The 15,516-nt window shown below is 46.2% G+C and overlaps 1 protein-coding gene across 3 annotated transcripts in view; it reads right to left on the minus strand.

Annotated features, from left to right (window-relative positions):
- The window catches only part of RTN4 (reticulon 4), an 86,696-nt gene extending 72,387 nt beyond the window's left edge, over window positions 1-14,309 (minus strand). The window contains exon 1 of one of the 3 annotated variants that reach the window (XM_061625734.1): window positions 13,194-14,309. In XM_061625734.1, the coding sequence (XP_061481718.1) occupies window positions 13,194-13,767 (574 nt within the window). In that variant the 5' untranslated portion in view covers window positions 13,768-14,309. The remainder of the gene's footprint in view (window positions 1-13,193) is intronic. The other 2 variants (XM_061625735.1, XM_061625736.1) reach the window with 2 other exon arrangements.
- Between the last annotated feature and the right edge of the window lie 1,207 nt (window positions 14,310-15,516).

Consider the following 15,516-nt stretch of genomic DNA (forward strand, 5'->3'; position numbering starts at 1 on the left):
CACAATCAAGCCAGGCACCATGACCTGAGGAAGGCCAGCAAGACTTTAAGATGAAGATACATTTGGAAAGACATTAGAAAGATGTGAAGCGTTAAGCATACACGTGCTAGACACAATTTTCCCCTACAGATATCCCCCAGCCTACCTCTGCATTCAGGTTAACAGGCAGGCACCTGTTTGCCAATGCACAGAGCAATTCTGCTCTGAGAGAGACAGAGGGAGAGAGAATATGTGCAGAGAAGGCTGACTAGGAGAGCTCCAATTGCAATTCCTAGGCAGGGGAGCAGACTGTAAGCTCAAGAGCATGGAGTGTGTTACTTTTGCCCTTTGTAAGCTGCTCCAGAAATCTTTTTAGCTGAAGAATGCCGTAAAAATGCTTTAAATGAAGGAGCGGATAAGAACAGTCTTAGAGCGAATGTGACAGAGCGAAGACAGCGTTAACTGTGGAAATAAAAAGAGAAAAGGGAAAGTAAGCATGCAGTGCAGACAGAAGCAAGTGTGCTACAGAATGCAGCGGGAAAAGGGGCAAGAGCTAACTAACGTTTGATGCAACCGGAGAAAGGATTTCACTGTGGGGCATGAGAAAAGGGGGAAGTCAACTGAAGAGATCAAAAAGAAAAAAGAATTGCAATTAGTGTAGCAAAGTTTATTATTATTATTATTATTATTATTATTATTATTAGAATGTATTACACGGCCTTCACGCAGAGGTCCCAGGGCAAGTTACAACAATTTTAAAACACATAATTAAAAACAACCTAAACAGCATCACAGAAAATAGGGTGGGTCCTAAGAATATACATCTCAGGTGTCGAAGGCCAGGGTAAAGAGGTGCGTCTTCAGCATTCGCCGAAAGTTGTACAATGAAGTTGCCAAAGGCACCTTGGTGGGGAGGGAGTTCCACAACTTAGGGGCTGCCACAGAGAATGCCTTCTCCCGCCCCAAACTTCCAAGGGTGGTGAAGCTAACAAAAGGGACCCCTCTGCTGATTTCAGCATCTGAGAGGATCTATAGGGAAGGAGGCAGTCTTTCAGATATTTGGGGCCTAAGTCATTTAGGGCTTTAAATACTAACATGAGCACCTTGAACTAGGCCCAGAAATGAACTGGCAACCAATGTAGATGTTTTATATACACTTCTCCCGCCCCAAACTTCCAAGGGTGGTGAAGCTAACAAAAGGGACCCCTCTGCCGATTTCAGCATCTGAGAGGATCTATAGGGAAGGAGGCAGTCTTTCAGATATTTGGGGCCTAAGTCATTTAGGGCTTTAAATACTAACATGAGCACCTTGAACTAGGCCCAGAAATGAACTGGCAACCAATGTAGATGTTTTATATACACTTTAAAAGGAACCCCCACCACTAATCTAGCTGCATTTTGGACCAGACGAAGTTCCTGAGTCATGTTTGAGGGCAGCCCCACGTAGAATGCATTGCAATAATCCAGTCTGGAATTTACCAGAGCATGGAGCACTGTAGTCAAATCTTCTCTGTCCAAAAGGGGGCAAAACTGGCAAACCAGCCAGAGCTGGAAAAGGGCACTCCTAGCCAGAACCTCCCATTGACAGTGTTGGATCAAGGAGTACCCCCAAGCTGCAGACCCGCTCCTTCAAGGAAAGAGCAACCCCATCCACAACAGACCATCTTGAGAACTCCGGACACATAACATGCCTGTCTTTTCAGGATTCAGCCTCAGTTTATTTGCCCACATCCAACCCATCACTGCCTCCAAGCACTGGTTCAACATCTTAACTCCTGATTCAGATGGAATAGAGAGGTAGAGCTGGGTGTCCTCTCTTATTGATGGCACCTCACTCCAAATCTCCTGATGACAGCTCCCAGCAGTTCCATATAGATGTTAAATAGCATGTGGGACACAATGGAACCTTGCAGAATGCCACAGGGTAACTCCCATGGTGCTGAACAGTAGGCTCCCATAACTACTTTTTGGAAGCAGCTCTGTACTTGCTCTAACTATGACATCCAACTCTGTCCAAATCTGATCAATTTTCTCCTTAAAGTGCCTTGCAAAGTTGTTACAGCAGGCTCCCAAGGGTGTCAGAGCAGCACTCTCTTGGCCAGATGGCAAACGTCCATTCACCACTCAGAAAAGCTCTGCTGGCTGGCTACTTGCAGACACAACGGTGGCAGAGAAGGAAGCTTTCTTCGCTGTCGCCACTGCCACATTGTTGGCATGATAGTGCAGCCTTACCAGTGCTCAGTCAGGTTCAGACCAAGATTTATGCCACCTGCACTCCAGCCGCCAACCCTCCTGCATCATCACACGCAGATAACTGGAATACCAAGGTGATCTACGTGCTCCTCAGCAACGGTGGGGGCACTCAGGAGTGATCATGTTGATGGCTCTACACATCTCACTATTCCACAGTGAGATAAGAGCCTTGACATGAGCATCAGCCATGCCAGCCAGAAAATCCCCCAGAGTACTCAGGAATCCATCCGATTCCATAAGTCTCCAAGAGTGGACCATCCCAATGGGTCCCCCAAACTTGCACAGTGGAGTAGCTACATTCAACTCAAACCTTACCAGGGAATAGTCCATCCATGACAATAGACTCACAGTGAGCTTCCCAACCAATGGAGTAATACCAATCCGCCCTGTGGCAAAGACTAGGTCATTGGTATGTCCAGCCAAATGTGTTGGGCCATTGCTGTATTGGGACAGCCCTGTGATTGTCATGGAGGCCATGAAGTCCTGAGCTGGCACATTTGAGGTAGCCTCAGCGTGGATAGTGAAGTCCCTCAACACCACCGTGAAAGGGTTCTCCAACATCCAAGGTTACCTCTACCAGCTTGGTTAAGAAGGTTATAAGGCAGCAGGGTAGATGGTACACTAATAACATCCCTGTTCTGTCTCTCTGGCCCAACACCACAAACAGTCTCTCAAGCCCAGACACAGTGCAGATTGGTCTCCTGGTGAGGGAGATGGCATTTTTATGGATGACTGCAACTCCCTCTCCCCGTCCCTCTGACCTGGAACGGTGCTGCACCACATAACCAGGTGGGTGCTGCTGGGTTAGCACTGGGCCACTGAGCTCACTCGCCCAGGTCTCAGTTATACATGCCAAGTCTGCCCCCTCATCCACAATCAAATTGTGGATGACAGATGTTTTATTTTGGGCAGACCTGGCATTTATCAACACTACAAGGCCAGGAGATCGGCTGACTGGCATTCCCAAATTCTGAACTACAGCAGGTGAAGCAGAGGGGGCAAGGGCCTAGATGTAAGTAGCCCTCCTTCTCCCCCTTCTGTATCTTCAACCACCACACCTCCCCCTACCTACCATCACAGGGATGGCAATGCCACTCTCAACCCTTCCCTGCTCCTAGCCAAGACACATACTTCCCTGATCCACCACTAGTAAAAAAAGATATGCAGCAGAGGCTGGTGGCAGGGAATGTCAAAACTAGGAGACAGACAAAGAAAACTATCAGACACAATCCACACCCCAGCTCTCACCTGAGATAAAAAAACCACTCCCCTGTGACTTTCACCCAGGAAGGGGACAGTATCACGCTGGACTGGATTCTCACTCCAGGGGCATGAAACCACTTTCCATCAACACACACCACTCCAGATCACCCCCATGTTCTCACTATGGAAGTGACCCCAAGAAAAGCAAGGCAATCCCTCCAGAGGAAAACCAACAATGAGCACCACACAAAAAAACCTGCCCTGTAAAACCTCACCTTCATTGCACCCCAAAGACACAGCCCAAAGAGGCAACCCACCCCTTTGGTGTCACCCCTTCACACCGCCCCCACCGCCCATCCTTGCCTTCCCCAGCAGGACTGCAAGTTCTGCTGGTTTGGGGAAGTGACCTGGGCAGCTGCAGCCACTCAAGCAGGTGGAATATAGCCTCAGCAGGGCCTAGTCCTAATGTTGCTATCTTGCAAAGGTAACAGCTGGTTGGAGACAGCTGTTTCTGCAAGGGGTGGGGGGGGTCTGATGTTAAGCTCTGTATCTCTCCCCACGTTCCCTGTCTCAGCAACCTCCCTCCCTCCTACTCACCTCCTACTACTGCTGATGGATGGATGGATGAGGCCAAAAGACCTATGTAATCCAGCACTCTATTCTCACAAAGGCTAGCTAGATGCCTATGGAAAACACACAAGTAGGACATGAATGCAACAGCACTCTCCCCACCTGTGGTTCCCAGCAACTAGTATCCAGAGACATTCTGCCTCTGACAGTGGAAGTAGAACACAGCCATTATATGGCTAGTAGTCATTAATAGAAAAATTTGTGAAGGGTTTAACTAAGTAAAAAAGGTTGCCCCCAGAGTGATCTGTTTTGAGCATATATTATAGAGAAGAATGAATAATAAAAAATTGGAGCTTTCTTTTTAAAAGTGTACCCAGGCTTCATAGCTAGGAGAAACGTCCTATAGATGTTCTGGAAATGGGCACAATCCAGAAAATTGGTGGAACCCAACAGAGTGCTAAGTCTCTCATTCCATCAGCACAAGGATTTCTGCTTGGGCAATAGAACATCTCCCCGTCCTTCCTGTGTGTGCCCTCTAAATCAGTTCTAGGGGTTCCCCCAAACTTCTAAAGCATATTTGGGGAGGATGTGTGGGCGTGCAAGGGCAGGAAGAGGGAAGTCCCACTGCACAAGCAGAAATCCTTGTTGTGACAGGATGCAATAGTTGAATACCACCCAATGTCAGACACACTTAAGGAAAATTGAAGCCTATGGGACTTCTTGTTGACTGAACTTCTGGCAGATGTAAAGGAGATTGACCCACCCAGTTCTTTCCTGCAGAAAGGACTTCTACATCTCCCCTTGGCAGACCAGGGTTCAAATCTCCACTCGGCCAAGAAGCACACTAGGTGACCCTGGGCCAGTCATTGCCTCTCAACCTACCTCACAGGGTAGTTATGTGGATAAAATGGGGACCAGGAGAGACATGTCACCTTGAGCTCCTTGGAGGAAAGGTGGGATATAAATGCAATAAATAATGACCAGCCCTTTGCCTATTGCATTCAAACACTCCAGGAATCTGACTTTGTCCAGTAAGATGAATATCAGATATAAAACAAGCCAGCCCATACAAACTATAAACAGGCCAGCCTTCAGGTATGGGAAACCACAACTAGTTTGTATATTTGAATACTCCTATAATTAGAAAAGTGTTGGGGCATCTTAAAGGCGCCCCAATAGATGTTGTTGAACTACAACCACTAGTCATGCTGTGTGCGGCTGATGGGAGTCAAACATCTGGAAGCCATCAGTTTCCCATCTCTGGTCTATTTCCCTAGTTGCATTAAATTTTTTAATGGATGCACGGAGTGGAAAGTTACTTCCTGCCTACAGAAGATCATGCCACAATTGATATTGACTCTTTGTTGCTATTGTTGCTACAGGTTAACACAGCCACTTTAGAATTTATCCCTACAACTAGAATAAATTAGGAGGTTGTGCAGCAGTCAACAGGCCAACCTAGGTATTACAAGTTCAAGTGTCAGTTCCTCTACACAATGAACTCCCGAGGAAGCCTGAGGTAAGCCACTCTGGCAGCCCTTCCCATTCAGAAGGTCCCAGGTTCAATCCCCAGCACCTCTGGGTAGGGCTGGGAAAGAGAGACTGCTCTGAAACCCTGGAGAGCTGCTGCCAGTCAGTGTAGGCAATACTGAGCTAGACAGACCAGTGGTCTGACTCAGTATAAGGCAGCTTCCTATGTTCCCCATTTCAGCAAAATGGGTGAATCTCACCAGCAGCCAACATTTCAAGTATATTGTAAGGATGTACTGAATAGATGTATGCAAAATGTTCCGAGCCCTTGGTACCCAAGTAGGAAAAAACAGAACTGGTCCACATGTAGCAATTCTAGGACATAGCTTATGGATATTGCTTCTGTGAAGGTATAGGAATCATTTTAGTTTTCACAGAAAAATCCCTGGCATGTTGGGAAATGTGTCAAGTTGCGTGCTGAAACTCATGATCTCGTATTCTGAGATCTGCTCTCTTGGTTTCTGATGTAAAGGATTTTTCAAACTCCTATCAGTAAAGTATATTAAGAACACAGTCCTTTATTAGCCTGTATTATTCTATGCTCCATTATCTGGTGGCAACAAGCTCTGCAAGCAAGGAAATTACAACTCTAGAAGACATTATTAGTTCCAGAGATGTTAATAAAACTAGCTGGCCTTAAGTATGACTTTATTTCACTTTGTGTGTCCCACCCTATTCCAAAGGCTCAGAGCAGATGGTAACTTAATGCAATGAATAAAGAATCCAAAGAATCCTGTAATTTGTTTTAACTGATTTTAATATTGCATTTTAAAATTGTTGTAACCTGCTCTGGGACCACAAGAAAACTAATTAAAAATGTTTTGAAATCCGAGAGTTTGAAAAACAATGCTTTTAGACTTTTCATCATTTCTAATCCTTAAACAATTTTGCCAATATGCTTTCAAACCTCTCTCAATGGCTGCATACACATCACACATTTAAAGTACAAACTACAGTTCCCAGGATTCTTCGACGGGGAAACGTGCTTTAAATGAATGGTGCATACATAGTCAACAATGAGAGACAATCTTTTAATGAAAGCTGAAATTCTCAATTGAAGCAAGACCCCCCCCCAAGCCTCACAAAATGTGTCTGATTTTACAGTACAAGTCTACCAGGACAACAGCAAGTGTTTGCCTTCGTATTTTCTTCCACCTACTACACAAGCCCTCTGCATATGGTCAGTTTATAGACTTCTGGCAAGAGCAATCTGTCCCTCCCCCAGCAGCCCACTAGACTAGAAGGGAGAAGGGGCCAGTTCTTTCCACTTGCCCATCATTAGTTTTGGCTCCACCCACCACAACATGCCACCACCAGCATGTGGGCCAAGGGCTGCATATGCACCATACATTTAAATCACATGACTTCTCCCATAGAATCCTGGGAACTGCAGTTTACAGATGCTGTGAACTGTAGCTCTGTGAGAGGTAAACTACAGTTCCCAAGATTCTTTGGGTGAAGTTATGCGCTTTAAATGTATGGTGTGATACGTAGCCCTTGTTCCCCATCCCTGCTCTAGAAAATAAATCTGAATGACCTCTGGATGGAAAAAAACCTTTTTTGTGCGTAAATGATTAGTATACTCCTGCATGTTCCATTTGAGGAAGGATTCTCACCGTGTGCCTGAATGACAGAGCTTGGAAAAGTTACTTTTTTGAACTACAATTCCCATCAGCCCCAGCCAGCATGGCCACTGGATTGGGCTGATGGGAGTTGTAGTTCAAAAAAGTAACTTTTCCAAGCTCTGCTGAATTATGCGCTTCTTGGTGAGGTGGAAAAACTACCTCTGACCTGGTCAGAATTTGGTGTTAGAAAAGAATGAGCAGTACTGAATGCTGCAGTAGCATGGCTGGCATAAACCCCAAGCACCTGGAAGTTGACGTAGGCTCCTAGAAATTTCAGTCATTTTTGGAGCGTTAGTCAATAGCATATGAACAGTGAGTGCTGTGAAGAGCTAAAAGTACAGGGGGAGGATAACAGGCCTTCAAGATAAGCTTCCAACAGCATACTTTCAAGTAAACATTTGGGAACAATGCAAATAATCAGTGGCATTTTTTCAACACACACGCTACAAAACATTAGAATTGCTATACCTAAATATTATTGTAAATAGAAATCGGATTTATGGTGCAACCTTGCCATCATAACTACCACCTTTGTTTTCTGAATGAAAAATGATACAATTCAAGAAGACAATCACATGTTGGTCTACTACACCTTTGTGTGTTCTCCATGTATCCACTAGACTAGGGATAGCCAACATGGTGCTCTCCAGATGACGATGTTGGACTACAACTCCCATCGTCCCTGACCATTAGATGCACTGGACGGTGGGAGCTGTAGTCCATCATCTGGAAGGTTCTACATTGGCCCCATTCGCATGTAATGGTGAGCCAAGCTATGGCTTTGCATGAAGAGAAGATCGTGAATGTTTTGCTCCTCCTCCTCCTGCCATGCTGCTATGAGCTAAGCTATGGTTTGGCTTAACATGCCATCCAAACCCAGGCCTATAGCTTGTCGCCCTCCAGACAAACCACAAGCCAAAATTCAGACAACATACCAAGAAAAACTATACCTTAACTCACAGCACCAACATGAGAGGAGCAAATAGGAGGAGATGAGGGCAAAGCCCTCTGCACATGTTCCGTTTACACTTCTGGGAGGAGGACCAGGAGCCTGTGCGTTCACTCTAAGCCATGGCTTAATGTTATGTGCAAACTGGGCCATTGACTACCCCCACAGTAGACTAGTTACAAAATCTGGTATGTGACACAGATAGCATCTTGGGAATCCCAGCATTCATGCTGAATCAGTGAGTTTCTAGCTCTTCTGGCTGCATATTCTCAGCATCTGATGAAGATTCAGAATGGCTGGGGAAAATGGCACTTCCGGAGTTAAGAGTTTCAGTGTTCTTACTCGTCCTCTCACTGCTACTAAGCATTGATCCCAACATATCCTACTGAATACCCTCTCTGATATTGTTTCCACTGCTGGTTACCATATCCTAAATTCTCTGAAAGAAGACAAACAGCAAAATGATGCAAAAAATAGCAATGCAGATTTGCTGAAATGGCATAGTTTATGCAAACTGCAGGATACAGAGGTTAAGGTTAAGGTTGGATGTACCACCATCAAAAACAAGAATCTGGTTACACACTAGGAAGTGATATATCAAGGTCAGAAGACTAAGCAGAAGTTTCAAGCACTGAATTAGAAACTTAAAAATGGACACTTCAGTGTCTATGCACCACAAGCCAGCTGGTAGCGAAGCTCTTCACAATTACAGTCTAAAACAGATCTCTTGCATCTGAATACTGTGGAGAGCAAACAAGAACACTACCACTCCTGAACTAAAAATCCCTATTTACTCTCTTCTAATAAGGCAATTAAAAATCCACTGCAGGAGGGCAAAATATTAGAACAGAGTCAGAGTTAGCTATTAACTATACAGAATTCCCAAAGTTTGAGATCAGTTTTGAGACTATCAATTCCTAGTGATTGTTCATTGGGATATAAACGTTGCAGCAAAAAAAAATAAATGCAAGGCTACAGGTTGATTCAAATGTAATCATCTGCTGGGATTGTCAATAAGAAGCCCTGAACCATGTTGGCAATCCCTGTGCATTGAGTCCTCTCCTCCATGAGCCAATCCAACCATGTACAGGATTAGTAGGCCAGCCTCTGCTATCCCCACTATTTGAATGCATCAGCATGTGGAAGAGTTCAAAAACGGCTGCAAACTCATGGCTTGCCAACACAACCAAAAGCTTTTCAGAAGATGCCACAGGCAATCGTGATTCTGTATAATCACACACACACCACTCCACCTTTTATGTGACATTAAGTAGTATTCTGCTGAAAGAGAACCCTTTTTAAATGTTGTTCAACTCAAACAAGAAATAAAACCTTTATTCCTTAGCATCATCCATGTTTTCTGTTATATTTATTCTTCAAGTTTGTCTATAGCATTTGTGCAACACTGATGTTTTTAAAATTAGCCTTCCTGATGTTTGTTACTTAAAGTGGCTGTGGAAATATGGCAAAACATATTAACATTTAAATCTACATTTTTCTCATATTTATTATTGTACCCCATAATGGCCTTTTACATAGTGTCTCTAATCCTGTCAAAAGCAAAGCTAACATAGAAGACATCCCTGAAAATAAGTTTGCAAACTTTTAACAGTCAACCTGCCCACAAATACCTGTTTTACTGGACAATTACTGTGTAATTCAATGTAAGGATGAGGTAATGGAATGTGGAGCTATACCACTTCAGATTAAAGGCTGGTGTGGGCGACATGTTGGTTTTTGTTTTCCATATGTGAAAACCTCTCTGCATGTAGTAAACCAGCATATCAAAGAGACAACTTTAAGCTAGTACTTTCCCTGATGTGCTACATTACTACACGCAAGGCACAAATATGGCACACCCATTTCAAGTCCTAAATTCTACCTTTTGTCTGTCACTTAATTCTGCACATTGTGTAAAATAGCTCTCACTTCTGGCTCATCTGCAATCTTAAAGTGGCTTAAGAAAAGAAATGTGGAGACCTACCAGCAAGGAATTGCTCAGTAGTGAAAAGAAAAGACCAACATTTTAGTGGTATCAACTGAAAGGATAGTTGGGTCCTAGAAATGTAGAGATGAAAATGACAGACAGTAGAGACTGGTGGAGGAAGGGCAGAATCTGGGAGAAGAGGAAACAGTGGCATTATCTAAAATAAAGAAAAAGGGATAGTGAAGAATATTAGGAGCAACGACACTCCATTTTTTATGGAAATGAAAAAAAGATAATATCCAACCAGATATTGCAAAGTAGCAGGCAAATATGCCATTAATGGAATAGCCAAGTGATGGTAACAGTGTATTCCATAAAACAAGCAAAGGTCACCTAGCTAACAGTTGGATGGATGCCCAGGAAAAGCCAGAGAATCTCCAGAGTTCTGATAGTAGCTCCACAAATGCTATTGCTGTTCAGGACTTTAGGAAGTTACTGGTTACATTTAATTCTAGCTATTCCATTTAAATGAAATCACATTTTCATCATTTTTACTACCTTAACTATCCTGTACCATACTGTTCGTTTGTATCTAATGTGAGGGCATAAAGTTTGTAATAAAGTTTGTACATTATAATAACTCAAGTCTGTTTGCAACTGCACTTGATATTTATTATTGAATACAATTGTGTAGTTCTCTATTAAGCTCTTCCCTTTTCATTCCTCTTTGCCCTAGTTTAATACTGCACCTTATTAAACGTCAGAATTTTTTGATCACTCATTTTTTAAAAAATATATTATAACATGCTTTGATATATTAAGCACAAGTGCAGAGAAACTACTACCAAAAAACCCCCACTCCTCCACTAGGATGGCTTCAAAGTAGCTATGTCTGCATTTTCTCAAGCCAGATTCCTATTGTGTATTTCTGTCAAGAACTACTTTAGAACTCATCCCGTCAGTTAAAGAATATCCAGAGGCTTAAAGACTTTAATAAAGCTTCAGAATGCCAGACATACACACACTGGACATTTAAAGGCATGCTGCAAAACTAAAGTTATTTCTTCAGCAACTATTTTTACATCTGCATTATGAAAGGAACTACAAATAAAGAGGAAAAGGGCAGGAAAAAAACTACTTTGAGCATCCAGCTGTTTCCTACTTGTTTTTAACCCTTAAGACAGCATGAAACTTGGTGGAAATTTATTGCAGTATTTATTGCGCAGCTACTGCTTCTTGCTCAGTTCAATTCCTATCCTTTCTCGCTTAGAAACTTTCGCATTAATTGCATGCTATGTTGTTTTTTTGTGTTCAGGTTTTTAAAGGGGAGATATTTATAATAATCTATGGACTTTGCTAACTGCCTTGGGATTTCCTCATTCTATGGCACAGAAATCTTTGAAAGAAACAACAAAATATGCTCCATTATGCTGCTGGGTGGTGGCAGGAGCCTGAGCCAACTTGCTAGTTCTACATACAGGGAGGGAGGTGCTCATTCCAAACACTGCTTCCTGTAGGAGAGTGAGAGCCATCACTCATCTCTTCTCTATCCACTGTGTGCAATGAAGAGGCGGGCTCTCAGTGACAATAGACTAGTGGAGTGTAAAGCTTCAGGCTGCCTTGGCCCCTTGGCCTACACTGAGACAGCAAGAAGAGTCAGGGGTTCCTCCCCCCACTAAATCCCTTTTCTTGTTAATCTTGACAAAAACTAAAATATTTCTAGATCGAGAGAAGTCAAAGAAGGCACAGCGAAAGCAGCAGGGCACCAGAAATGGGAAGGGGAGGGGCTTACAATGACAGGGTGAAAAAAAATCTTACATTCATGGCTACTCAAATTGACAAGCATCCAAAAGTCAGAAGGGGGAAAATGGCAGTTACCCCACCCACCTTCTGTGAACACAAAAATTCTATTCCTCGTTACACCCTCTTTTTTCTTTTCACTGTTAGCATTTGGAACCCTGCGGGAAGGCTGGATGCATAAGATGCCATTGGAAGGGGCTGTGAAACAACAGGCTCCAGACACAAAGGAAGAACTCCCTCTTTCCATGACAGACGACAAGAGCTGCCACGGCCTATTAAGTATTCCTTAGGGGGAAAGTGGTAAGACGGCATGTAACCCATTAACTGTTGGCACAGCCCATCCCAGTCTGCTCTGACCAAGCACACGTGCCCACAAAGCGCCCGCCACTCCCATTTTTTCCACTGCAGAGCACCCCCCAAAAAACCTCTACATTTCCAGCAAGTCACCTCACAAACTCCACCCCTCAAAAAACAAAAGGCCCGTCTTTCCACTCCCACTTTAGCTAGAACAGTTATTCATCCTTTCCAATAGGGAAGCAATTCGCCATAGCGCACACACACACACACCAGTACCAGCCACTCCCTTCAGAAAAACCAGCCACCCTCCCTCCCCGTGATCCTCATTGCAGGATGCCAAGAGAGGATTATGACCCACTCTCACTTCCCCCGTCTCCACGCTTCCCTTCCATTGCCACCAGCTTGGCCCCAAAACCCACCTGAACCCCAAAACCCTAACTCTTGTGGCTGCCGCCACCACCCCGTTCCTCAGCATCCCTCACACTTTTCTACCTCCTAAAGCATTTTCCTACCGTTTGGCTCTAGTTTTGCCACTGCTCCTCTCTCTCACACACACAACCACCCTCCCCATTACCTGGAATGCCACTCCTGCTTAGCCCAGCCCTCTCACCCGAGACCCCCCCCAATTCTTAACTCCGTCCCCCACCTCGACAAGTCCTACCTTCGCACCACCACAAAGAAAACCCCACTTCCTTCTTGCTTCCCAACACCATTGCCCCAGCCACCCCCAAACCAAAAATTTCTCCCAACACCGCCTTGCCGCCCCCCCACCTCCCCCGCCATTTTCCTCCCAGCTCGCCAACCTGCCCCTACCCTTCCTCATAAGCCAGCCCTGGTAAAACTCTCTCTCCACTGCCTTGTAAGGCCACTCCTGCCAGTTCCCCCCCCGTCATTCTGAGACCCTCCCCCTCCGGTAAATCCCCACGCGGCCGCCCCCCACCCCCCTTATCGCCTTTCTCCACCGCAAAGCCAGCCAGCCACACCCCTCGCCCCCCTCAGGGCATCCCCCAGAGGCTCCCCTCCCCTGGTCGCCCTCCCCCCCTCCGGTCCACTCCCTCACCAGGCGAGCCTGAGGCGGCGCCCTTCTTGGCGGCTGCGGGGGGCTCCTCTCTCTTGGGCGGCAGCGGGGCACTGCGGGGAGGGACGGCGGGGGCGCGGGTCTCTTCTCGGTGTGGGGGCGCCGGCGGGGGCGGCAGCGGGGCGCTGCGCGGGGGCTCCTTTTCCTTCTCCTCAGGCGGGGAGACCTCGAAGCCGGACGGAGCGAAAGGAGAGGAGGATGGGGTGGAGGAGGAGGAGACGGCGGAGTGGCTGGTCCAGGCCAGCTGGGGGGCAGGCGGGGGCCTGGGGGGCTGCTCGCCCAGGTCCACCAGAGGCGGGGCGGAGGCAGGCACCGGGAAGGGAGCCGAGGCGGCGGCGGGCTTCCTCTCCCTCACTTCCAGCCGCTCGTCGTCCACTTCTTCGTCGTCGTCGTCCTCCTCGTCGTCGTCCTCCTCCTCTTCGGGCTCGCCCTCGTTCTCCGCCACAAACTGGTACTGGAAAAGGGGCTGCTGGGGCTTCCACCGGTCCTGGCCCCCTGCTCCCGGGGTGCCGGTGGAGGAAGAGGAAACCAAGGGGGATTGGTCAGGGTCGTCCATGGCTCGCTCGGCTTCTGCCGTTTTGCAAGAACAATGAGAGGAAGCAACTTCTGGGCAAAAGAAGGAAGAAAAGGGCGGGCGAGCGAGCGAGACCGAAGGCTTGCCTCGCACCGTCGGACACTAAAGGCGAGGTGGGGGGAAGGGAAAAGAGCGAAGAGAGGAGGAGGCAGAAAAAGGAGGGAGGGCGGCTGCGCAGCTGCCTCTGGAGGAGCCGGTGTGATGCCGCGGGAGCAAAAAGGGGAGCCGGCACCACCAGCGCCTCCACGCCCTGTTGAGTCACAGAAGGCGACAGCAGCAGCAGCAGCGCCTGGTGCGCGCAACTTGCAAGCGCAATGCGAGGAGCGAGCAGAACTTGAGCCAAACCTCACGCCTCGCTCTTTGCCTTACAACACCCCCCTTGAAAGAAAAGGAACAACCCAACAGTCCAATGAGAGAGGGACAAGGGAGGGAGCTACCAATTAGAGGAAGAGGGGATGAAGAAGCAGACAAACACACACACCCCGTTTACTACCAGACGCGGCGCCAAGAGGGAAGGGCAAGCGCCCCCCCTCCAAAAAACAAGAAACTCATCTCCCTCCTCCCACTTAGTATATTTCCCTCACCTAGAAAAACACTTTGCCCCTTCCGTCCCACACCCCCGAATGTTCTTTCCGTCGCTGCTACTGTTCTGCTGCTCCTTTTGCTTATTATTCAGCAAAGGAGGGTGCTTGCTTTGTGAGATCGTTGTCACTGATAGGGTGGGAAAAGAGGGCCAGAAAGTAAGGCAAAGTCCGGAGTGCGAGAGGGAGGGAAGGGGACGGGAAGGATCGCCAGTCTTTCACCCTCCCCTTTCTGAGCATCTTCCTGGGCTGGAAGGGGGAGGAGCCGAGGAAAGACCTCGTGCCTTTTGGGGAGGGTGGATGGGGGGAGGGGAGGAATGATAGGGATGGCAAGCTTTTTCTCATGTGAACTTTATTTTAAGAGTCAGGCTAATGTGTTTAAAAGAGGTGTTTATTTCCTCAGGCTTCTTTGGGTTTTTATGCAACTCGTTCTTAACTTTGGATATAGAAAACTTTCATTTGTAGCTACCCGCCAGAGATTTGTTGTTGTTATATGCCTTCAAGTTAATTCCGACTAATGGTGACTCTGAATCAGCGACCTCTAATAGCATCTGTTGTAAACCACCCTGTTCAGATCTTGTAAATTCAGGTCTGTGGCTTCCTTTATGGAATCAATCCATCTCTTGTTTGGCCTTCCTCTTTTTCTACTCCTTTCTGTTTTTCCCAGCATTACTGTCTTTTCTAGTGAATCAGGTCTTCTCATTATGTGTCCAAAGAATGATAACCTCAGTTTCATCACTTTAGCTTCTAGTGATCGTTCTGGTTTAATTTGTGCTAACACCCAATTATTGGTCTTTTTCGCAGTCTATGGTGTCTGCAAAGTTCTCCTCCAACAGCACATTTCAAATGAGTTTATTTTTCTCTTACCCACTTTTACATTCAGGCATTTCTAGGTCACTTTTAATTAAGATTGCCAACTTACTATCCCTGTAGTTAAGATTCCCCCAGGACATCTGGTTGGCTGCTGTGAGAACAGGATGCTGGACTAGATGGGCCTTTGGCCTGATCCAGCAGCCAGGTACTTCTTATGGTTTAAGTCTTAAACCTAAACTTTAAGGGGAGGAGTTGTAGAACTTCATCAGGTAAAGATCTTCTCAAAAGCACATCTCACTGTAGAACAAAAGAAGCTTGACTTACTGAACGTCACACC

Source organism: Rhineura floridana, chromosome 4, assembly GCF_030035675.1.
Source record: "Rhineura floridana isolate rRhiFlo1 chromosome 4, rRhiFlo1.hap2, whole genome shotgun sequence".
In the NCBI taxonomy this organism is placed as follows: Eukaryota; Metazoa; Chordata; class Lepidosauria; order Squamata; family Rhineuridae; genus Rhineura; species Rhineura floridana.